Source organism: Pundamilia nyererei, unplaced genomic scaffold (assembly GCF_000239375.1).
Source record: "Pundamilia nyererei isolate P.nyererei 1_Seehausen unplaced genomic scaffold, PunNye1.0 scaffold00010, whole genome shotgun sequence".
NCBI lineage: Eukaryota > Metazoa > Chordata > Actinopteri > Cichliformes > Cichlidae > Pundamilia > Pundamilia nyererei.
In genome coordinates, this window is record NW_005187411.1 from 3,409,430 (window position 1) to 3,433,777 (window position 24,348).

The following is a 24,348-nucleotide window of genomic DNA, read 5'->3' on the forward strand; positions in this document are numbered from 1 at the left end:
TGAAAGTGTTCCCTCCTGGTCTCACTGTACTTAATATATACAATTGATAATAGATGTGTGACATTGCTCTAAATAAAACAATTTAAGAATTTAATGGTATTTGAGCCTCGTTTCTCTGCTGTAAAAGTTGTTGGCTAAATCTCAGGTCAATAGCACACCCTAGTGTTCGCATTCGGTACTGCTAACTAAGTGCTGAACTACAGTAAATAATAAGAGAAGCCAAAAAAAGGCAGTAAGAATAACAAAAAAAAGGTTAAAAGTCACTGCGTACAATAAGAATCAGACACGCCTTAAACCGGCTACATCCTCCTCTAGTTTGTTAATAAAAGCTGCGAGCGTGCGCGGTCACGTGGTTTAAACCGACTGGCTTCCGTCACTAAACAGGTGAATTCAATCCGGAAGTGAGATGCTCCTCGTCTCAAAGATGGTGTCTTTCTGGGTGTAGAGCTAAAAAAGAAAAATGGACACGCACAAAAATGAGCGATAGATACTTTACGTCAAATCAGAAGCAACCGGACTAGGTGAAATATCTGGTACTTTTCCGAGAACGCGTGTGTATGTAACAGAAATGGACTACAACGGAGCCGAAATAGGGTCCTACACGGTGAGACGCTTAGTTTAAAAACAGTACTTTAATGTATAATCGACTATTAATACTGTGTGTTTACCTCTTTGCTCTAGTAGCGGGTGTCTAAACCCATACAAAAGCGCTGTTTTCAAGGTTTTAAAAATTACGGTTGTAACAAAAAGTTGAGCTACAAAGTCTGTTTCCTGTTATTGTTTTGTAATAGTGGTGGCAGGGCGTAATCGGGATCCCCCTTATGGCCATTCCTGTTAGTCTTATTTCTTTGTTGTAGTGTTACGAGTGGCTTTTAGCACGAGTATTGTTCATCTGGTCTAGGTTAAAGTCCAACTTCTACGTCTTGGCCTTCTGCTTTGTATTTTTTATCTAGATTCATTCAAAGTCTCGTTTTATCTGACTAGACGGACACGTTGTGCATTTGTTGTAGCCAAAACTGCCAACGCATCCGCTTTAATCACTCTGCGTTATATATTTGAATGTTCACAAAGAGTTGTGCCATGAAAAAGCGAACTTCTCTTTCTTTTTGCCTTGGGGTTTAAAAAGATAGATTTAAAACTGTGTTTATTTAACTTTGATCGAATATGTGAATTTTAATAAATGTTTTCCTCTTTCTTTTTAGGACAACCTCATCGGGACTTTACTTGCAATTTTTGGAAATGTGCTTGTCAGCATTTCTTTAACCGTTCAGGTACATGGCTCCTTGAAAAAACTTTCACGTCTTTAAATTGATACACAATGTTATCAATGTTGTCTGTGTATGCCCTTTGTGAGTCATGTCCTCTAGCTTCTAGGTGAGGCTAGGTCATTACAGGATTTAAAAATTATGTGGAATAAATGATATATGCTGTCATGACATCCCTTATTTAAATGTTCTCTTTTATAGTTTGATTTAGGCCTTGTTTATGTTTGCTTTGCACCGTGTACTGCTGTGTAAATTTTCTGCTTACGCTGTCACAGCTGTGTTTTACCTGCATGTTTTCTTTTGTTTGCAGAAATACAGCCATGTGAAGTTAGCAGGAACAAAGGAGCATCGTTCCTTCTATCGCACTAAAACCTGGTGGTCGGGTTTTATATTCACCTGTCTCGGGGAGCTAGCAAACTTTGTCTCTTATGCGTTTGCCCCTCTTGCTATTGTAGCCCCTCTCAATGCCGTGTCAGTCCTGAGTAAGTATTTATTCCACTTTCAGATATATGTATTGCATTTTACAGATACATATTCCAACCTTAATCAATATGTTATTTATAAAAATACAACAAATTAAAAGGAGAGCTTGAATTAAAAGTTCAGATTGTTCCCTTTGAAATTGCTTTCCAGCTAGCTCAATTTTGGGCTTCATTTTCCTGCGTGAGAGACTGAAACCAAAGGACTTTGCAAGTAAGTTCAGAATATCCATGTGAACTGAAATTGTGACATTGTATGCTAATTTCTTGCTGCTCTACTGACTGAAATTATACATCCAAAGAGTTTGTCCTGTACAGAGTAAATAAGATCCGGTTTTCACTTGGTGATATTTCAGAGCAGTACGGCCTCGTCTTCCTGGGCTACATCCTTGTTATTGGAGGGGCATACCTCCTTGTATCATTTGGACCGAACTCTCATGAAAAACTTATAGCAGCTAACATTGTGAAGCACCTTGTTGGATGGCCTGTTCTCCTGTATCTGGTAAGATATCTCTCTTAGATAGACAGTTCTCAAATGGTTCCTGTCTGTAGATGTGGTGTTCTTAGTTTAACACTGAGTAAATAGATAAAAACGAATATAGAGCGTGACATATGAAGCAGTGACACTTTTAAATAGCCTAGTATATGTCATGTCTGTTGTATGTTGTGCTAAAACAAATCTCTTAAAGGGAGCTCAACCATACAGATGACCACAGTGTTGTGATTAATGTTGAGGCTGTAGTTTGGAAAACTGGTAAGAATAAATGAGCCAACAAGCTCCATCAAATTGGCACCTAATGCAAGGCTGTTTTACCTTCTGTTCCTTTTTAATTCGGTCGTCCCTTTACACAATCATTATAATCCACAACCTTGCACTAAATGCAGAAAAATGACCAGCTCTTTTTATCCTTGTTGGTATTCTGCATACACATTTGTCTCTGTCTGTAAGATTAATTGTCCTATTATTGGACTTTCCTGTGTTTCATATATTGTTTTTTTCTCTATATGGCATTAATTTGGTGTTTATTCTTGTTTGTATCCTAACTGACAGCTCCTGGAGATTATCACATTCTGCCTGCTTTTATACTTCTACAAACGGCGCAAAGCTAACTACCTCGTTATTATTCTGCTACTGGTGGCACTGCTGGGTGAGTGTCCTGCATTGAAGCAATCAATTTCCGACCAAGCTGCTATCATGTTTGTTAGGATACATTGTCACATTTCAGATTTTTAAATGGAACCAAAGCTGTCGCTCCTTGTCGCCTTTATTTGCTTACCTACTTTGTGTACTTTTGGCACACAGGCTCAGTTACGGTCTTGACAGTGAAGGCTGTGTCAGGCATGTTGGTTCTCACCATCGAAGGCACCATGCAGCTTAACTACCCGATCTTCAGCGTCATGTTTGTGTGCATGGTGGCGTCAGCGATCTTCCAAGCAGGGTGAACTTGCATCACTTGATTGCTTTTTTTTTTTGTTTGTTCGTTTGTTTGTTTTAAATTGGTTTTAATTGGACCCAGTATATAAGCATAATTAATACACCACTGTTTTTGTTTGTTACCGTCGTCCTAGATTTCTCTCCCAAGCTTGTAAGCTGCACGACTCCTCTCTCGTTGCGAGTGTCAACTACATCTTCTCCACCTTCTTTGCCGTGTTGGCTGGTGAGTCATGTCCTTCTTTGTTGCTGGTTTGTCCATTGTTTTCAATCGGATTAACTTGTGTGCGCAACTCTAATAGTTGTCTAATAGATCATCTGCAGCCCATACCTGCTTTATTTCTGCTACACGCCTTTTAGAGTAACAATGCCAAAGTCATTAAAGATTTACTGTTTTCTGGTTTTCAGGAGCTGTGTTTTACTTGGAGTTTAGCAATGAAGACATTCTTCACATCTGCATGTTTTTGTTGGGGTGAGTAATCATTCATCATAAGCAGAATGTTTTTAAAATTAGACTTCTGACTGCTTTGGTTTCAGTCACTCACTGTTGTGCATGCTGTTAGGCCACCTGTCCTAATATCGCCATTTTTTTTGTTTGTGTGTTTGTTTGTTTTTATACTAATAAACACAATAAAAACATGCTTCGCAGAAATGTGTTATACAGTATCTATTTGAAATACCAAGCAGTAAAACTTTGTATTAAAAAAATTAATAAATGTAAATGCTTGTTTTGTGCTTTGTACAGATCTGCAGTTTGTTTCCTTGGAGTGTTCCTTATAACCAAAACCAAGAAAAAGGCAAGGATATTTGAGCCGTGCGTCACCTTGAATATGAGCAATGGTTTGTATAAATTTTAACATAAACATCATAAATTGTGTCTTCTGAGATTTCAAGCTACGCAGGCTTGCATTGGCATTTTAGCTCTGCTGAAGTTGTGTTAAGAACCTTTGCCTGTCCGTTCCATTATCAGGTGTCCCGACGATCCACGACAAAGGCCCAGTCATTCAGCCAGACTACAGTGGTTCCTTCTCCTATGGGACTCTTGTCAACAACAATGGAGTGGCTCCTGCTCCTCTCCCAGTCCACCTGGAAACGCCACCGCTCGGACCTAGAACCAGTGATGCATCACAAGGCCATCCTGCCATAAAGAGAGATTAAACATGAGTGCATCTCCTGATTCCCAAGTCCTCCATTCAACAATTAATAACATTCAAGTAGCTACAAAAGGCCAGCTCTGGCTTGACGCTCCTGTGCACATACTTGGAAAGCTTTCGTTTTTTAAAAGATGTCCGCTGTATTCATTACAGGAATGAACAGAAGAAACCCAAAGACTGTTTGATGGGTTTGCAAACTTCACTTGAGAAAAAGAGACAGTGTTGCGCCTTGAAGCTGCCTACCTTATACTTGATGTCATCTCGGATACCTCCAGTGAGCACTCCACAAATAGTTAGCAATTTGTTCCCATTCACTTATCAATGGGGCCATACAATGATCTGTTCTTCCATGGAGGACTCAAACCATGGCTGTTTATAATATAGCTTCTCAGACTTGTCAAATTATATTTTGGCTTTAAATGTTTCCCTCCAACTGTCTTCCATGCACAGTTTTCTGCCTTCTCTTAATCCTGGGAGTGCACTGCACTTTCATTTCTTAATGTGACCAAACACTGGGTTGCAGTTGTCTTAATTTATTATTATGTATTTATTAATCGTATCTTAAAAGTTTTGAACGTGCCTTGAAATCTGGTTCTGAACTGGATCATTTATTGTATAGATGGTAGCTACAAATTCTGTAGAACATCTGTTGATAAAAGGTGAGGGGAGTCTGTCAGGGACTGTCTTAATCAGAAGTACAGTTGCAGTAATTTCATATTGGGGGATCTTAAAAATTTGCATCTTAAGATTAATAAGTAAAATGGGTGTAATAACAGAATATATAAAAAATGAAGCTGTCCAGCTAAAACGTTGCACATTGTCAATTGAACTTGTAACTTTTGGTTGTCCCTTTTCAACACATGGGAGTTTTTGAGAACACCCAAATCTAGAAATAAAAAACGTAGTTGGTGTTACTCTTTTCTGCAGTGTCTTTCAAATGCAATTTTATCATTAGATGAAGTGATTGTTGCCTAAGTGGCACTTTAAGACACTTGCCATCTGCACATGGGTCACTGCATCTCATCAGTGTTATTAGAACAGCTACCCGAGGGCTCGTTGCTTTAACACTGTTCAGTATGTGGTTATTGTGGTGATAATTAATCTTCTAATGAAACTGGGATACTGTTGAAAAACGGCACTGGTAATGTAAATGTCAGATTTTTGTCATTGTAAAATATACAGTGGTGTGTAATCTTGTCTCATAAAGTTAACGTAATGCAGCTTTTGTTTGGTCAGAGTTGTGCTTTATGGGATTTCTGATACATTTTTAGCTCTTTGTTGACTAAATTGCAACTCTTCACATTAGTGGTTTTAAAATGACATTGATGTAACTCTTCAACATTAGCACCCTACTGTAATAGCAGGCCCCTATTCCAAGAAGTCAGATTGTGAAATTTCTTCCTTCCTAGATATTCAGCAATCAACTCTAAGTGGTATTAACACACGATGGAAGTGTTTAGGAATGACAGCACATAGTCACAGTGTCTAGAATTCAGTTTGACTCATTAATGGAAGAGTTCCAAACGTCTTTTGGCATTAACATCAACACAAAAACTGTGCCAGGAGTTTCAGAGCATGGGTTTCCATAGAAGAGCAGTTGCGGGCAAACCTTACATCATCAAGTGTCATATTGAGTTGTGCGAAACAAGCCACTACTGGACTGGAGCAGTAGAAACAAGGTCTATTGTTCTGTAGAGTCACAAATCATGCTTCTCGGTCTGGCAGTGTGATGGATGAGTTTGGGTTTGGAATGAGGATCTTACCTAGCTGCCAGATGTAAAGTTTGGTGGAGGATCAATTGTACTACAGGGTTGTTTTTGTGGGGTTGGCTTGGTTCCAATATTTCAGCTTACCAAAACATTTTGGACAGGCATATTGTCCCAGCTTTGTCAGAAAAGTTTGGAGGAGGCCGATTTCTGTTCCAGCATTTAAGTTTAGTGCAGAAGAACTTGAGTGGTTCACATAAAGCCCTGGTCTAAACCTGATCAAAAATCTTAAACTAAAACAAAGAACTCACATCCAACATCAGTTACTGACTTCACAAATGCTCTTCTGAATAAATGGGCAAAAAATCACGCAAAGGGGGAACCAACTCCATTTTAAAGCCGGTTTATATATAATGGGGATGACTTTGTACATATAATGCAGAGGCGCCAGAATCAGCCCACCAAAGACTTTGGAAAATGTGAAGGAAGGGATACATTTTTGTTTTTTAACTGCATTTTCATGAGTTTCACGGCTTTTCTAGCTGCCCATCACCACTCATACTACACCAAAGTAAAAGTAAAAGATAAACAATTACATGACAGAAAGAAATTTAAGATTTTTGCTCTAGGTTGACCATGAAAATAACCATAAAAAATAGGACAAGCAAGCATTTTCCGTTTTATAATTGCAGGGCAGTTTAACAGAACCTTTATTTATTTATTCTAATTTAAAGTCAAAGCATCATTTCTACATCATGAAGAAAACCTGAGATGTATTGCAGAAAATTGCATTTCTTTTTCTTATAGTAAAATATTTCAGGGATTTAAGCTCAATGTTCCCTGATATAATGTATATCAATGCCTCTATTTGACTTTGGCCTGGAGCCACAATAATACCAATATTATCGTATTATAGCATGCAATCTTCTTTTGAATTGATAACCGTTGTAAAATCTTCAGAACTACATTTCACTAGTTAAAAGACACAAAGCTTAGCTACTTTATTTTGACTGAGCAACAGGTAGATAGAGGAAAAATAACAGCAATTGATTCTAGAAACACTGAAATGTGTATATATTCAGCTAAAACATGCAGAAGATAGCAAAGCGATCCTTACTGACTGATATGACTCTAAGAAATCCTTCTGACCCCATACAGCAGCGGATTTTGTGCATCTTTGCTGCTTGGCCGCCACCAATCATGAAGCTGCTGTAGCGTCCTCCCCTTTCAGCACGTTGATTGGTCGCTGCGAGCATACGCGCATATTTGATTGGCCCCACCTGCGGATCCAGACGGTGGAAGTAGGCTGCATCGGAGTGAAATAATCCAGTAATAACAAACACCCACGTTTCCGTCAACAGCCTCAAAATAAACACGAACAGCTTCTATTTGCTGCGTTTAACAAAGTCACCGGAAAAATCCTGATGTAAGTGCGCTTGCAATGGGTTGTTTCGGTCGCTTTCGCTGACAGTAGGGAGGTGAGTGGAAATATTTGCATGGGACGCGATTACAGAGGGAAAAAAATAAAAGAGTAACTTCATCCTCTGCGCGCGTCTGTGTTTGTGTGCTAACTTTTGTATAAAAATTGAAATTTGTTGAGGCTTAAAAACAATCTTTGGTATCGATAGCAAAGTGCTTTAACGCCAGAATCGTATTGTTTATTTATTTATTTATTCATTGCACGAGCTTTACGTAATGTCCAGGGGTTTCCTCTGCGTACACCCAACGCAAATTTTGATGTCACGATCCTCTTAAACAACAGGGAGGAGATGTTGCCGGTTCGCTGCCGTCGTTTTTACCATTCCTGTCTTGCTACAAGGAAGTTATATTGAAACAAACTTCCTCGTCGGTGTTATTTTAAATATCTGACAGTTGGCTCTTTTTTTTCTTTTTTAGATGTTGGCGTTTTATTGTACTTAAAATATTCACAGGAAGTGTCATCTTGTGGTGTATGTGTATATTTATACCACTAGATGGCACTCTTACCTCAGTGCAGCGTTGGCGGTGCTAACCATCCCCCCCTATCCATTTATTTTCTTTAATATAATTATTTAATTTTTCATATAAAATAAGAGGAAAACTGTAAGTCAACCACAAGTAATGTATATGTACCTTTTTTGAAAATTAAACTCTTTTTTTTTGAGGGCTTCTTCACAGTTAGTGATGGTTAAATAAATATTTCATGCCTTATCTTTCTTTTTTTGTATGATTGAAGAGATTATTTTGTAACTGGGGTCAAATAAAGTCAGCATCATCTTTAAAATATTTGGCAATAAAATTTGACTCGAAGCCAGAGTTATCATAGTTTTGTGTTTCCTAATTAGTTTTTGTTTTTATTTCAACATTGTCTTCAGTTAGTTTCATGAGTGGGTTTTCTTATTTCAGTTTAGTTTTAGATTCGTTTTTATTAGTTTCAGTGTTAGTTTGAGTCTTTTAATTTTTTTAATTTTTGCTGTCTAATTATTATACGAGGGAATATGTCTGATTCAAGATTTAGGGAAATCAGTACAAGTGCTAGAATAAAAACACACAACAATGAGCAATTCTGTAATAACACTGTATTAAACTAACAGATCTTAAAACTGAGGATATTTCCTCTTTATTTTTATTTTTATTTAAGTTATTTTTTCCAAGTTTCAGTAGTTTTAATTTTCTTCAAAAGTTTAGTTTTTAATTTTACCTTAATAATTAGTCAAGTAAAATGATTTTCACATCTTAGTTTTAAGTTTAGTCTTAGTTAGCTAATAACCTTGCTGGGAGGGAATGGTATAATTGAACTGGGAGAAAATATAACCTACAAATAGGATGCAAACCTTTTTCTTTAATTTATCCTGTTTTGCTTTTCTTAATCTTACTTTCCCTTTCCATCCTACCACTAAGATCTAGTTAAACACCCGCATCTCACTGTCACCTCACACTAAGCCAACTTTTACACACACATTCATCCAGCCTCACTAACTTATCTTCCAAATTCCAACCCCCAAACCTACCCTGTTCCCAGTCCCCATCCTCTGTCATCTCCACCCCTCTGTCAGCAGCTGCCTAAAAGCCTTCAAAATGCTGCGAAAGAGCTCCAAGGCATGGAGTAACGGCTCAGAGGCCTACAGCAGTGATCCCGAGGAGGATGATGAGGAGGAAGAGGACATGATATTTGGAGAGAGTGATCAAGACGGCATGGTGGAGGAGATGATGGATCTGAGCGACCTTCCCACAGCGCTCTTTGCGTGCAGCGTCCACGAAGCTGTGTTCGAGCAGGACTTGCACAGGGTGAGCTGCTGCAAAACGCACTTTCTGGGCCGTGTCTTTGTTTTGCGTGACTGGGTGTTTATGCGTTTGAGTCATCTCGCTCAGTGTGTCAGCCCGTCCAAGACTTAAAGTCTGGCAACACGTGCGCAGTTGTCATCCTGTCTGTCGAAGTCCAGTCACGGTCTCAAGCTGCGCTGCTGATTGCTCAGCCGCAAAAGCACACGCACATATGCACACCTGATGTTGCTGTTTGTTTGCCAGGGAACACGAGTGCAGAGCAGCAGATTACAACATGACATGCACAGAATCATGAGCCACACTCAGACTTGGCCCATGTGGTTGTGCATAACATTCAGGCATCATCTCATGCATTGTATTATTTATATTACAGACCTCATGCATATATGATGCAGACACAATTATATGGAATTGTGTCTATGCACATGCATACTGTATATATTCAGTTAAGGCCTCTTTTGAAAGTGTTGCCTTTCTCGTAGCTCAGCAGAACAGCAATACGTGCTATCAGTGGATCCTATTTGCTGGAGGAGGATACAAAGTAAATACTTTTAATTTTCTGCCCTTTAATCCAATTACGCTGCGCTGTCATCCCTCCATCCGTCCAGCTGGCATCGTTACATTTCCCTGTCTTCAAGTCTCTTTTCTGTAAGGTCCATCCTCTTGGTCACCCAAAACTATCAAGCTCATCATCCCCTGATCACAATCTACAAACTTTCCTGTTAACTTTCTTATCTGTCTTACTTTCTTTAAATACCTCCCTCCTCCCCCGTTCTGTGCTTCTTCGTAGCCTTCTTTTTTTTATCCTCTCTATGTGTATAAATGCAAAGCAGAGAGGCTAAATCTGGCGCATGCACCAAATCCCTTTAAATGAATCACTCCTGCTTTGTGAGTTTGCTGTTCGTACACCCATTGCTCCTAGCGCTCAAGTCCACCCCCTTCCCTTCCTTTTCGTTTTGCCTCCTCACTTCATTACGATTCACACTCCAGCTTTTAAGTGGAAATACCACCCACACACCCTTCAGTGAGACCCTGTCAATAGAACGTTCTCCATATGTTTCAAATAAATGAGCTATGCTAAATATAGAACTTTTTGAGGTTTATTTAAGCCTTTAGAATGAGGGCACAAAGAGATATGAAATAAAAAACAGGTTGGGTGTGGTATTTTCAGAGCATGAACACGGATTTTTATGAGGTTGTTTTTAGCTTGTAGCTGTGCTTTTTCAATTTTACACACACAACCACACACAACCTGTAAATCGTGTTAAATTTGGAAGATTTCAGCATTTACCTAACTGCTATAAACTTATCTAAATGTGTTGTCAACATTCAGCAGGAACATAGCAACCTACATTTTTGTGTCTTTGGGCTCTTGGCTTTCTCCCAGCTCCGACATTACCTTCTGTTTCTGTTCTCAAAGGCCTGCATGTAGAAGGGATGGGCTGTTGCTGTAATCACACTGTGCTCTTCTAGAGAGGAGAGATGGCTACTGAGACAGAGAAACATTTGCCTCCATGTTTATGAGAAGCTCTTAGCACACTGTAAAAGCCTTTTTCCTTTCTTCTGCATTAGTGAAAAGTAAGTAAAACCTAGTGGCACACTTCCTCTTTTATCTGCACTATTTTTTGCTCCTGACCAGCTTTCAGCTGAAATGGAGAGATGCCTCAAAAGTGTTTGGATTTTTTAGTTTTTATAGGAAGATCAGCTAAGGTCTGACTGGCTCAGCTCATGTCTCCACTAATCCTCGGCTTTATTATTCATTTACTAATTTAAATGACGCGTCATTATTAATACAGGACTGCACTAATACACTTAATGATTTAAATGATCATGCATAGCACTCATATCATCATGTCAATTAAAATACCTAATGGGCCTTTCTTTATCATTCTGCATGTGTCATTTATAAAGTTAGATTCATCATTTACGCTATAGGCAAGTAACCTTTATTTGTTAAATTAATATGTTTTAAAAATATTCCAAAAGAGGACTTTTTTGTCAGTTGTTCATACAGAGGATCCAGTTTGGTATTTCCTAGTTTTCAATGTCAGAGAGACCATCTCTTAGTGTTCACGCTGCAATGTGCTCTTAGAGCAGCTTCTAATTTTGAAATGATTCATTATCTGCTGTAGAGCACCCACAGAAAGCAAGTGTGTACAAGGAGTGAGGGAGTGTGGGCAAAGTAACAAGGCAAATGGGTTTCTGTGCTTATGAAGGCAAAGGTCAGGGGAGCCGTCATGAGCTGTCCCCCATAGTGCCTAGCGTATATCAGGCCTAATCAGCACCGAGCAAAGCTTTTATTGCTGCTTCTGCTGCTGTCAGCCTGAGCACTCCTCACTCCATAACCAGTGCAATCAAGCAAGTAGCAGCTGCAGTGCAACACCAAACAAAATGTTCTTATCTTGCAGTCAAATTTTGTTATAAGATTAATGTAAATTATGCATGTTAGGTATCCAAATAATTATGTTAACAGCAGGTTAAATGTTACATGTTTTTTCGGCTACTGATACTAACCTACCCACAGTGAATTATGAGATGCCTCTGAAATTTGTCTCAGCTCTCCAGAGCTCAAATTATTCTCATCTCGAGCTGCAGTAAACACATGTCCTCAGCAACAAAGCCAGAAAGAGCCACACGGCGCTGCAGTACCTACCCAGCAGAAAACGGATGGACAGTAAACATTAGCTTCTAGTGGCAGGCTGTGAACATGATAGTGGAGCATTTAGAAGCCCCAAAGATGTTAGTGTCAGACATCGATGGGGGCGGAGTCAAGCCAAAAAGTAACTGAGTATTAGACTTATAAACTTGAGGGACCATAAATGGAGCTCCAAGTGTTGCATTTGCAGTTTAATTCATTCATCAAATAATCTCTCATTTTTACTCTCCTTTTTCTCCATGTCTTAGATGTCACCTTTAGCTAACGGACACATTGTGTTCCAATTTCCAAAAAACATCTCTGTGTTTGCTGATATTAAAAATCTGCACTCAAAAAAAGAAACGTTTATGCTTGCTCCTGTTCTGTAGCCTGGCTTTATTGAAGCCTGCAGCATGAATGCAGGAAGGGAAGGAAAAGGGACGTGTATGAATGTGCAGGCAGACCCGTGGGGTGACATTACTTTCTAATTTGCTGAGTATCTCCCTGACATCAGCTGGAAGGAGCATCAGGCTGCAGCACATGAAAAATGAACTTGCTTTATATTCATTATGTATTAAAATACTTATCAGATTTAATTACTCATTAATTGAAGGTGCCAGAATGATGTTCCAGAGCTTTATGGCCCGCTTTAACCCTAACATGAGCATTGCTTCTAATTTGTTGAAACTTAGTTTTTGTTCATACAAAGGGGCCATCCAGTTGGGACAGCAAAACAGGTTAACCACTATTAGTAACCACTTTATCTTTAGTGCAAAATTTTCCAGGCTGACCCTCTTAGCAATGCATTAGCAATATAGCATTGATGTAGTGCTCTAAGTATGTGAAAAGTAAAACTCCTCTCCTCTCACACTTTCTGTCCCACTTGAGTGGAATGTGTTTGATAGTGTGACTCATGACTATATGTATATATATATGTATGTATGTATACATACACACACACACACACACACACAAACACACACATACACACACACATAAATATATATGAGGATAAAGAAAGACAACCCTTGTGCAGAGTGCCGCTGAACCATCGGGACTAAAGATAGTAGGGTGCAGGACTCGAAAAGTGTGAAGTAAAGTGAGTGTGAGTATGTGTGTTTATGTAATACACATACATACAGTGTGCATGCAAGTGTATAGTAGTGATATGTTTGTATGTATCAGACTGCAGTCTATTTTTGGCTGTCGGTCCCAAAGGGTGAACATGAGGGAGCGGGTACTTTGCAGGCTGAAGGTCAAACACGATGCAGTAAAAAGAGAGTGAGTGCCCCTGGCCAGCTACTCCTGCTGTGGCCTGGATATTATTCTGGTACCCCTACTGGAGTGATTCTGCGGCCTAGTGTGCTTGTTTTGCTTTTGTGTGTAACAGGGAAGAAAGCGGAAAACAATTTAAGATGACAACAGAAAGCATAATTTGGCTAAACAGAGCTGGTGATACATTCAAGTGTTTGAAAAGATGACAGTGTTTTCTTTTGCAGTGACAGGTTTTAGTCACTTTTAGACATTTTTAGACTTTAGTATCTACAGAAAGCTGAACACACACACACACACCTTTTCTTAAATGCTAGTTTATGGTTGCTGCATTGGCTGTTGTTTTTTTGTGGCAACTTTGATGATTCTCAACCATTTATACTGGCACTTGAGTTGCACTACACACTCTGCAGTCTTGTCATGAACAACAGGTGTCACCACTCAGTAAACTTCCATTAATGAAGGAGTCCAACAAGGAAACAAAGTGATTAAGGAGGTTTTTTCAAAGAAAGTCTCATCTTTTCAAACTGTGTGTGTGTGTGTGTATACACTCATGCTTGTTTTCCTGTCTAATAGTAGACCATTTTATTGCATGTACAGCATTGTACATATAATACTGTCTTTTAATTTCTTTTTGTTTTAGGATGAGATATTTATTGAAACTAATGCAAACGTAAACCCAAACACTGTATGTAAGGCAAAAACAGAGTTTTTACATTTCTATTAGAATCAGAGTCAGATATTTGATATGACCATCTTTATTCTACAGAACAGCCTGAACTCTCTTAGGCAAGCGCCTGTCATTTCTTTAAGTCATTTCTTTAAGTATTCTCCAGGCTTCCTGAAGGACATTCAAGGCTCTTCTTTGAATGTTTGCTGAATTTTGTTATGCATTGTCAAGATGATCCCACGCTGCTTCAATAATCAGGTCTAAATTTGGATTTATCACTCAATAGGACCCGTTGCCACTGATTTTCAGTCCAGTTCTTGTGTATTTGGCATACCTCGTCCTTTTCTCCCCGTTTCTTTGCCATAAGAATGGCTTCTTCACGCCCACCCTTCCACTGAGACCATTTCTCCATGAAGCTTCAGAGAACAACCAACACTAGCTGAATAAACTGAGGGAGCAGAGGGATCTATCAGGTTCTGTGTCAGGAAATGACTTTTAGATGCTGTTCATCTGCCGTAGATAGTTTTTATAGGGCTGTCATTAATTATTTTTTGCTCCACTTGTCCAATTTGCTCTGCTGAGATATGGCAAGTTTGCAGCTTAAAGCTGTTTGGGAATCATCTTATTGGTGCAGAAATACAATTTTATGCTTATCAAACTTTGGCATTTTTTGTACATTTAAATAATGAAATTGAAACAAATTGTGTTTTTTTATCACAGGCTGCTGAATAATACAATTAAAAATCGGCTCTTTACTAAGTTGTCTGTTGACATAGCACTGGTTTAGCCCTTGAGTTAGGGACTTGAAAATGGTCAGGGGCAAGGACTGGACTGAAAATGAATGAAAAATTTCAATTAATCAGTAATAAAACTTTTTAAACATTTAAAATTCAGGTGAGTATTTAGAAGAACGTGTCTACAAGTAGTTTGACGCTTTGCTTATGTTTATGCATATGCACTGCCCTAATGTCCACAGTGTAATATGGGCATATAAGTACAAGAAAAAAGAAAACAACAAGCTTAAAATTAGGCCGTATCTGTGCTAAATCATTGTGCAAACTTCTGGCAGATTTCAACACTGCTCTGATCCTCAAAACAAAGTCTGCTGACCCGGTTTTAGTTTGAAAGCTTTGAGGTGTTGTTTTAAATCTGGATGAAAACATATTTGTGTGCATGTAAGCCCAGGACAAAAAAATCTTCAATCATCTGCTTTGTGGAATGACAAGGGATCCCTCTTGTGCATAATGACAAATATGGAGCTAAATTAGAGCTTGAACACATGAATAGCATTAGGGGTTAAGAGGTTTGATTACAGTTGCATTAATTTGCCAGTAGATTTTCCCTTAGGCTCTTACATTGATGTGCTTGACTGATTAGAAAATATGAGTGAGAGAAAGTCTTCTGTAAGCCATCCTGTCTTTGAAGGGTTTACTGTGTCATCAGGAGATGTTGCTTTTACAAAAATTAAACAGAAAAAGAAATCTTTGGATGCAAACCCTTTGTAATCACCAGCTCTATTGGAGATGAGAAAAGGTGATTAGTAATTATAATTTGATTACATATTTCCTAATCTAAGATTAACAGATTATCATTGCTAGTTTAGTGCCATAGCCATCAAATTTTTAATTTTACTGCTTTTATTTTAATATTTCACCTTCATGAATTTACTAAGACCAAAATGCAAATGAGAACAAATATATCCACTAATTAAATTGCATTGTTACGATCCACTGTGAGCTTGTTAAACTGTTTTATGGGCTAACCTGTAAAGGCTGCACGCAGAGATATTTTGTATTTTCTAATTAGTTAATTTTTTTTTTTTTACTTTTTGACTTTAATTCTGTTTAGTTTAATTAGTTTCCAGAGCAGTGTTTCTGGTCTCAGTTTAGTTTTTATTGTGTGGAAATGTTTAGTTTAATTTTTCTTACTTTCAGCGATAGTTTCTTTCTTTGTAATTATTATTTTATGGCAGGCTTGTGTCAGAGGCAAGATTTGTTTAAAAGCAGTACAGGTGTCACTTTAAAAACACAGAACATTTTAACTCACAGTCTTATAGACGACCAAAGTCTCAATAAACATTGTAAACACTGTAAAATGCACTCAAACCTCTATACAAAGAAACACAGTTCCCTAAGCCCTTCTCAGACGTGGTTTTATTAAGATCTGTTTGATATTTACATGGATCAGCTCCCTTTCTGAGTGAAATTAAATTTGCTGAACTGTTTTGTTAAACACTGGGGACTCATTTTCCCCTAATACCATTTAACAGGGTCAAATTGTTGTGAAATAATTTGAGTGTTGATTTGACAACAAAGGCGATGACAAAGTAATCAACTTTTTGATGAAGTCTTATGAAGGAGGCTTGAAAATGGTTGGTCTCAGTGGAGCCTTTATGATTAAGATGATACAGCTGTCTGCTGATGGTAATGGTAAATGGTAAATGGCCTGCATTTGTATAGCGCTTTTCTAGTCCATAGGACCCCAAAGCGCTTTACACTACATTCAGTCATTCACCCATTCACACACACATTCACACACTGGCGATGGCAAGCTACATTGTAGCCACAGCTGCCCTGGGGCGCACTGACAGAGGCGAGGCGTAATGGGTGTTTTAGCTCTACAAACCTAACTGCTTGTTGATAGTTGAGACACTCTTGGGTGTACAAAACTCTTTGTGAGAACTGGATGACCATTGGATGACCAAGCTATGGAAATAAATATTATTACTGAAGTTATTGCAGTTGAGATTTTGTCACAAGATATGATACCTACAGACAAATGTTTTGTTCTTCACCAATGTGGTCAAAATGGTCATTGCTACAGGCGGTTGCTTTGTAGTGCTAGTTTCTTTCACTGACTCCTTGTTAATTCTGAACACTTCTTTCTTTTTGCCCTTTTCCTTCCTAAAGATATCAAAGTGTCACGTCTGAGGAGTATCTCCTGTTTTTGTTCTTCTTTCTGTGGTCAAGAAAAAAACAGAGGTGACCACTGGAGTGTTTTAACAGCCCAGTATAAATGGAGGGATGAGAAACAGTGAAGAACAAAGGTGCAAAATGTTGTTGTTAGTATGATTATGAGTAACTTGGATATAACTGACAGCTCTCCTCATTCTCTTGCCTGTATGCTATCTATCTTCCTGTCATAATGCTCATGGATTCATCTAACCAGTTTAGCATTCCTCTCTTTTTGTTTTTCCCCAACTTCCTATTATACAACTTTGTTCTTCACAACTGCAGCGTCTTTGAAATCTTCCAGGCTTTTACAGAAGCTTGTTTTTGGACACTCTTTGTGCCGATCCTGCGGTCCTTCCAGATGTCCTGTCTGTTTGGTTTCTTCTCTCTCTGTCAGGCTTGGCACATGTCTTCGTGCGGATCTATTTCTGCCTTTGGGCCTTTCTTTCTCCTTCACTTCCACTACTCCAGGCTTTTCTCTCGCAAGTTTGGGGAGGTGGATTGTTATGCCTAAGGGATCTGTGGGGTTGCTTTTCCTCACAAGATGGGGGCCGCAGATATTTTATGACTTTCGCTCTGTGTTACCATATGTCTGCTCCACCGACAGCATGTACTGTTTGATAAGATTTGATCTTTCATTCATTGAAGATTGGTGGACTTTGGAAGAACCTTCTCTTTATTTCCTTCCTGATGGTGAAGGTTTTGGTTCTCTACTAGATGAGACAAAACAAAAAGCAAGGTTTGCCATTTTTTAAAAATAAATAATACTTAGTACTAAATAATAATTATATCATAATTATAAATAATAATTATTTTCTCAGGACTATCCAGTGGCCTTGTAGATAAAAGAGACTGGAGTCAAAGTTTTAGTCAATTCATAATTAAACTGAAAATAAGCTAAAAAAAAAAAAAAGATATGGCACTGGTAGTTGTATGCTTACAATTATTCAATATTGAGATTTATTCATGAAAATGAAAAATGTGTTTGTACTTATGCAATATCTATTTTCTTACAGTAGTTAAATCAGTTAATACAGTAAGAAATTTCTTTAAAAGCTGTTGCAAATGTGTTCAGTCTCAATCCTCACCATCCCGTGATAGTGGATATGGCAGTATGTATTGGGGGGGGTAAGTGGTCCGATCTGTTCCAATTTTTAATTAAGCCACTAAACACCAATGCTTCAGAGGGAAAAGTACTTTTAAATTTTTAAAAAAATAAAGGAATCAGTTTCTGAGCATCAGGAGACCCTCTGTGTGCCAACCACATGCCTGATCGCATCATCAGAATTCCCTACACAGGTGAGTTGTTCAGCTCCTTCTTGTAGCTTCCTGGATTGCGGGTATGCAGTAGAGCTGGTGTTTGCAACATCCTGCAATTATGAAGTGCATCTGTGAAAAAAGTATGTTTGTTGGCTTTGCTGTGATGTTGCGCCTGCTGTAAAAGGGTCGATAGAGAGGAGCAGCAACACTCCCGAGTAAAAAGATTCCAACTGACCTGATCACTGCATTATTCACAAGTTAAAACTTGTGGTCCAAGATGCTGTAGAACACATTACAAAGTCGTTTTCACATTTTTGCTAACTCTCAAAACTATAAAAGTTTCATGCTGGTCTTAGTAGGTCTTAGTAACTGTAACAGAGCCTCCTTATCTGTGTGGACACATTAACAGATGTGGTTAAGAGAGGGGATGCAGATGACATTCCCCAGGAAAGCAAAATAGTCCATCAAAGCAAACTGCAGCAGATATTAACTTATTATTTTTTAAATCATTTTAATGTTTTTGAAATTTAACATTATTTCATGTTAGAATTGAAGTAAATAGCAGAGCTGGGCATGTTGCACGAAGTAGAAGGGAGATTTAATGCTGACCTGTTAAAACATTTGTATCATTACGTTTGATTAGAAAACATGAGGCTGCAAACACATTTAATTCATTAAAAGTTTTTACAATATTGTGTAATGTTGCAATATTCTTGTTAACACCGTGGTTGTATGTTTAAGTTCTAAATATGATTAGTTGACGCTTTTAATTGGACAAAATAAGTAACTTTTTGTGCTCATTACTTGTGGAAATTCTTTTTTCATTTAATCTTACTTGTTAGGTTTATATTTGAATTTGAGAGACAAGTGGTAAAATATCGTAATATCTCCAATGCCACATTAAAAATATCTTAGCACATAAATGTCATTCAGTTACCCTGCGATTTAATAAATCCCACAGCTAATCAAAGCCACTTACATAAATCTGTGATGTAATATTTCAAAAGCTCAAACATAAATATATCTACTTACATCCTTATATACCCTCATCATGGACTTGTTTTGCTGTTTTGTACACCGCCTCCCCCACACCTTCAAAAGAGCTTAGTGGAAATAATTTTTAGCTCTTTGATGTGCGATTATGACTGGTTTTATGTGCGGCTGCTTTGATGAAAATGATGGCTTTTCTTCCACACACGCATCTCGCCCCGCCCTCGCCTACTACACAAGGCTTGATTATGACACTCTAAGATTTACTGTGCTATGTAAGACATTGTGTTATTTGTTCTTAGTCATGCTCTTGCGATTCTATTTAAATCCAGATTATTTTGCGGTTCAATCAGTCTAAAAACAGAAATGTACTGTGGGTGATTTCAAGAATAGCAGTCTCAGTACAACAATAGAGTATGAGCGCCTTTTTAACTGATGCAGAGTATAAACGGACTCTTATGAACGAGGAACAAAAGTAATCATGCAGTCCGTGAAATTGAACAAGGCGATTGCTTTTAGGCAAGAATGTGTCACATTAACGAGCCGAAACAAACCCATAAATAAATAAGAAGTTTAGTAAAGCTGATAGTGAGAAATAAATGAAAAGATGTTATAACATTATAATAATGGAAAGCATCCACTGTGTTGTATATCCAGGATGGTTACTTGTGCCTAGTTTTAAAGACTTTGTTTATATCCTCCATATTTTAGATTTTTTTACTTTTTCACTTGCTTGCATAACTTTTCATTGTCTTAATGTAACCACCAGCTCCCCTCTGAGTTTGCTTTTGAAGCATTATTGTTGGAGGAGAGTTGGAGCAAACGGCATTTAAAACGATTTCTGTATACAGAAAAGGATTATTGATGCTGTTGCTGATGTTTTGTCGTGGAGTATGTTTTTGTTGTGTTTCCTTTTGCTTTGGTCCCTTATTTAGCTTTGTTTGTTCATTTCTGTTCCCATCATTGTTCGTTCCCGCCCACGAGTACTCTCTTTGCTATCATTGTCTACTTTTCACCGTCTCCATCATGCTGCCTATTGGCTGTACTGTGGCATTCTGTTGTACGCTTTTGAGCATTTGTTGCTTTGATAATTATTTGGTTGTGTGAAATGGATCTTAATCTTAAGCATAAACATTTCCTACTTTATTTAAATTTAGTGTGCTCAGTCTACAATCTCATTGCACCAGTGCACCACTTGTGCCCATCTCAGCTGCCATTAGAATCCCATAGCTTTCAATTAGATCTGAAAGAATAGAACGCTCTTCCATCCTCTGGTGAACAGTCTTATGATTTCTTTCTTTCTCTTTGTTTGCTTGCCTTGGAAAATGATACCCATTTCTCAGAATACAATGTTTTCTTCAAAGCTTTGAAACTGCCTCGGGTCCCTCCCTGTTCTTTCTTCTTCTTCTTCTCCTTTGTTATGTTTCCTTTAGCAGCGTTGTTGCCTGCATATGGGTCAACGAGTCCGCCTAGCCCAATCCAAAGATTTGACCTGATTTCAAAGCAATCAGTGGAACCATCGGCACGTGTCACTCTGTGTTTCCTCCTCCTCTCGCTCTGTCTCTGTCCTCCCCACAGAGCTATACGGCAGCTCATCTCTCCAGCTCCTAAGCTGCTGGACGGGGTTAAAATGTTGAACAGCTGCTGGTGGCCCACCAGATGTGGGCTGTGGACCAAAAACATACTGTGCAGTCAGTTCTCATATTTGTTATGCAGTTTGCAAAAAGCTGTTTTTTTTTTAAATTTCATTTCTTAACAAATTTGCACATTATTAGAATTGAAATGCAGCACACTAAAGAATGTATTTAATAAAACATGGTTAATAGATAACTATAAAAAGCTATTAAGTCGAACTATAAAACTAGGAATGACTGTGACCAGTTGACTAGACAAATAAATATTTGCTTCCCTTCCTTAGTCGGTTAAAATGATTATTTCTATTGTATTAATGTATAAAAGCAGGTAACTGTTGCGTCTAAGATGCTACAATACCACCATCCATAGCTACATGCCCAAAAGATGCTAAATGGGAAACAATTGAATGGGAAGTTGTTAACAAACAAGCTGATAATACTGATGACAGTCATGGTAACAATCATAGTTCTGCAGCACTCAATTCAGAAAATTGATATTTGTAGAGTGTCGGTGCAAAAATCTTGAGCAGTGATTTATTAAAACGTCTGCAAAAATACATGGAAATACAATATATAAGGAAAAAATAGAATTTGAACAATTCTAACGAGCTTCAACACCAATCGAACTCCTTTATCTAAGCTTTCTTGTAATTTCTTTAAGTAGTCTTCAGGAATAGTTCTCAGGGCTTCTTGAACAACATTCAGAGCTATTCTTTGGATGTTGGCTGACGTTTGTAGTGTTCTCTGTCAAGATGATCCCGCACTGCTTCAATAATGTTGATGTCCGAGCTCTGGGAAGATCAATCCATTACTGATAGTGTTCCATCCATTGTGCGATTTTCTATCCAGATATGCTTTTATTGTGGTGTGTTTGGGATCATTGTCAGGCTGTAAAATGAAGCCATTGCAAATAGGATTCTTCACATTTTTAAGGACACACTGTACACCATGCCAACACATGCCAAGTTTGGGGGTAATAGAGTAGGTCTTTGAGAATCAGCTTGTTAATGCAAAAATACTATTTTATGCTGGTAAAACTGTGTTATCTTAGCATTTTTCCATAGATTTACAGTTTAAAATGGTTATTTGCTAAGTCTGTTATGTGTAGACACAGCATTGGTTAGGTTAGGTGAGTTGAAGTTGCAGATGCACAGCAATTGTGGTCAATTATGAAGGAGTTTAAATAGCATTCCATATGTAAAATGTAGAAGTGGATATGGATAAGAGTGCCAGCTGAGCCTTCAGCTGATGTCGGCTAGCGCTGAGATCAGCTAATTTGCCAGGATTGCTGTTGCTTTGGTGTATCGTTATCTCACAGGTTAATGTTGGCACGGCTATTCTCCAGATAGGTACATTAGAGAATTTCAAGATGTCAAATGTGCTTTCAAATCTATGACCACTACATATTTAATGACAATACATTTTAAGGGGAAAAATGAATAATTTAAGAGTAACTTTCAAAAATGCTGATCTGTCAGCAGCTGTCATCAGATTTTGATTTATCTAGCTAAATCTTGATTGTAAGTACATGATAGGAGCTTTTTTTTACACCTGAACCCTACCCAGGAGTGCAGTGCACATATTGAAATTCTGTTTGCATAGGTGCAGATTTCCCATGTTAACAGGCTCATTTCTGTTAATTAGGAGAAAATAGTTACAGTCAGATTTGACCTTTGGGAGTTGTGCCTATCACTGTTAATTAAAGTTTGATTGCCAGAAGTCATGTAAAACTCTCGTCTATCAGCATATTTCACATCTGAATGACTTCAGCAGCTTCATCATCCTCCCCTCAATTTTCTGAGCTCAATTGCAGAATTCAAACCACCAGATTAAAAAGAGAAAAAACGTTTGGGGCTTTGAAGCAGTGTTGATGGAGGCTACTTGTTTTCATCATTTCTGTTGTGTGCTCATCTTCAGGTTTTGACGCTGTACTTTGCACACAGCAGGACCTTGCTCTCTTTCACTCTGTTTCACTCAGCCCCTCACTACTTTTATTCCCTCTACACCAGCTCTGCCTCTCTGTGCTATTCTTTTCTCCCTCATGCTGTCTCACCTACACTCTGTAGATCTGTCTCTCTGCCCTGTAGACATTCTTTTATCCTCCCATCCCTCTGTCTCCCTCTGGCTCCCTGCGCCTGTACTTGGCTGCTTGCTATAAAAATAGCTTGGCCTAGATTACAGCAGCTGCATTGGCGCTGGCACTACAGTTGGTTTGGCTGGGCCAAGTGAGGTAGCCTGTTGTAATAAGAGGTTGGCAGTGAAGAGATGGAGTGCATGTGTGTATGTGTACATGTGTTTGTGTGTAAACATATACTAACGCGTGTCTTTGTGTTCATTTTTAATACACAGGCAATATACAGTATACTGTAGATTTGCATGCAGTTATTAGAGTTGTGCTTGTGCAGAGAAGCGTTTGGTTATATATGTGCATGTGCATGCATGTGTCCATACTATGAGCATGCGTGTATCAGCCCACCAATGGTGATCCACTGCCCTGATTCCTCCCCCCCCCCCCGCTCCACTGCAGAGCTCCACTTCAGAATACAAATTGTGTTCGTCAGTGAGTCTGAGACAGTGTCTCATCCTTTGAGCATCTCTGCTGCCTCTCCGTCCACTCCTCTCCTCATCTCTTATGAAGTGCATTGTGCACATTAGAGAGAGCAATAGCTGGATTGCTATCCTATTGACTGCACTTTATGTGATAATTGCATGTATAACCGCTTATTGGTCATAAGGAAGCGAGGTTTAAGTGAAAGACAAAACACATTAGGTTACCAGGGGTTTACATTTCCTAAATCTAACCGTGTTCTTGGCATGTATCTTTACACTTTATATTTAGACACTGTTCTGTCAATATCTGCCTACAAAAAGAGACAACAGTACTGCAGCTTTTACTGTGTCACTACTAAATTAGCTGCAGCTTAAGCAAACAGATTAAACTTGACAGAATATTTCTATTTTAGGAGATGTACTTTGGAGTTGCTGGTGGACATATTTTGTTACCTTGCCAACAGTCTTTAAGTGAAGCTAAATTTATAGACCGCTGCCGGAATCCACATATTAACCGTACAGATGTAAGAGTGGTATCGGTTTTCTCATCTTGGCCTCAGGAAGATTTTTGTATGACGTGGAATTTATGGAAGCATATACATACAGCGTACCTCAGTAAATTGAATCTATAAAACAGTGCTGACCATAACAGCATTGTTACTTATAGCTAACAATAGACCAGAACATCTTCAGTTCTGCTGTTAACCCTCTAAATTGCCAGCATTTGAAAGGAAAAAATGAAAAACGTAGTGTTCCTCAGGTTTTTTCTTTCAGATTTTTATATAAGCCTTTATATTTTCCTGCACAAAGTCTTGTTTGGGCTCTCTTCATCCTGTGAGATCTAACAGAGAGAATTGTGAATGAGGAGAGAAGAATTGAGAATGAGGAGGAGCAGAGCTGCAGAATGAGGCCAGAGAGGAAGAAAAGTGCTTCATCATCCGCGGCGATCCATCCTACTTATCAGCTGCGACAAAACAGATCAAAGGAAGCTGCGCTTCGGTAGCCGAAAACAACACATGTAGTGGTCTGTACGGTTTGTTGATGCCAGTGGCCACAGCAGCGCTCCGTTAACCTTGACCCACCCAC

At 38.5% G+C, this 24,348-nt stretch overlaps 2 protein-coding genes across 4 annotated transcripts in view; both read left to right on the forward strand.

The window, feature by feature from the left end:
• The first annotated feature begins 355 nt into the window (after positions 1-355).
• On the forward strand, positions 356-5,552 carry nipal3 (NIPA like domain containing 3). The gene is made up of 11 exons (XM_005723847.1): positions 356-604; positions 1,203-1,271; positions 1,576-1,747; positions 1,899-1,958; positions 2,101-2,246; positions 2,796-2,892; positions 3,048-3,183; positions 3,314-3,402; positions 3,585-3,648; positions 3,922-4,016; positions 4,147-5,552. Exons 1-11 carry the CDS (start codon positions 569-571, stop codon positions 4,332-4,334), a joined length of 1,152 nt encoding a protein of 383 aa, XP_005723904.1. The 5' UTR covers positions 356-568; the 3' UTR covers positions 4,335-5,552.
• Positions 5,553-7,321: 1,769 nt separating this feature from the next.
• The window catches only part of rcan3 (regulator of calcineurin 3), a 42,077-nt gene continuing 25,050 nt past the window's right edge, over positions 7,322-24,348 (forward strand). The window contains exons 1-2 of one of the 3 annotated variants that reach the window (XM_005723848.2): positions 7,322-7,514; positions 9,038-9,303. In XM_005723848.2, coding sequence (XP_005723905.1) covers positions 9,094-9,303 — 210 coding nt within the window. In that variant the 5' untranslated portion in view covers positions 7,322-7,514; positions 9,038-9,093. The remainder of the gene's footprint in view (positions 7,515-9,037; positions 9,304-24,348) is intronic. The other 2 variants (XM_005723849.2, XM_005723850.2) reach the window with 2 other exon arrangements.

Excerpts from the sequence above, each read along its gene's own strand:
- nipal3 (XM_005723847.1), top strand. The coding sequence starts at position 569 with ATGGACTACAACGGAGCCGAAATAGGGTCCTACACG. Across the intron at positions 1,272-1,575 it reads GCATTTCTTTAACCGTTCAG|AAATACAGCCATGTGAAGTT; the intron begins GTACATGGCTCC and ends TTTTGTTTGCAG. Across the intron at positions 1,748-1,898 it reads CAATGCCGTGTCAGTCCTGA|CTAGCTCAATTTTGGGCTTC; the intron begins GTAAGTATTTAT and ends ATTGCTTTCCAG.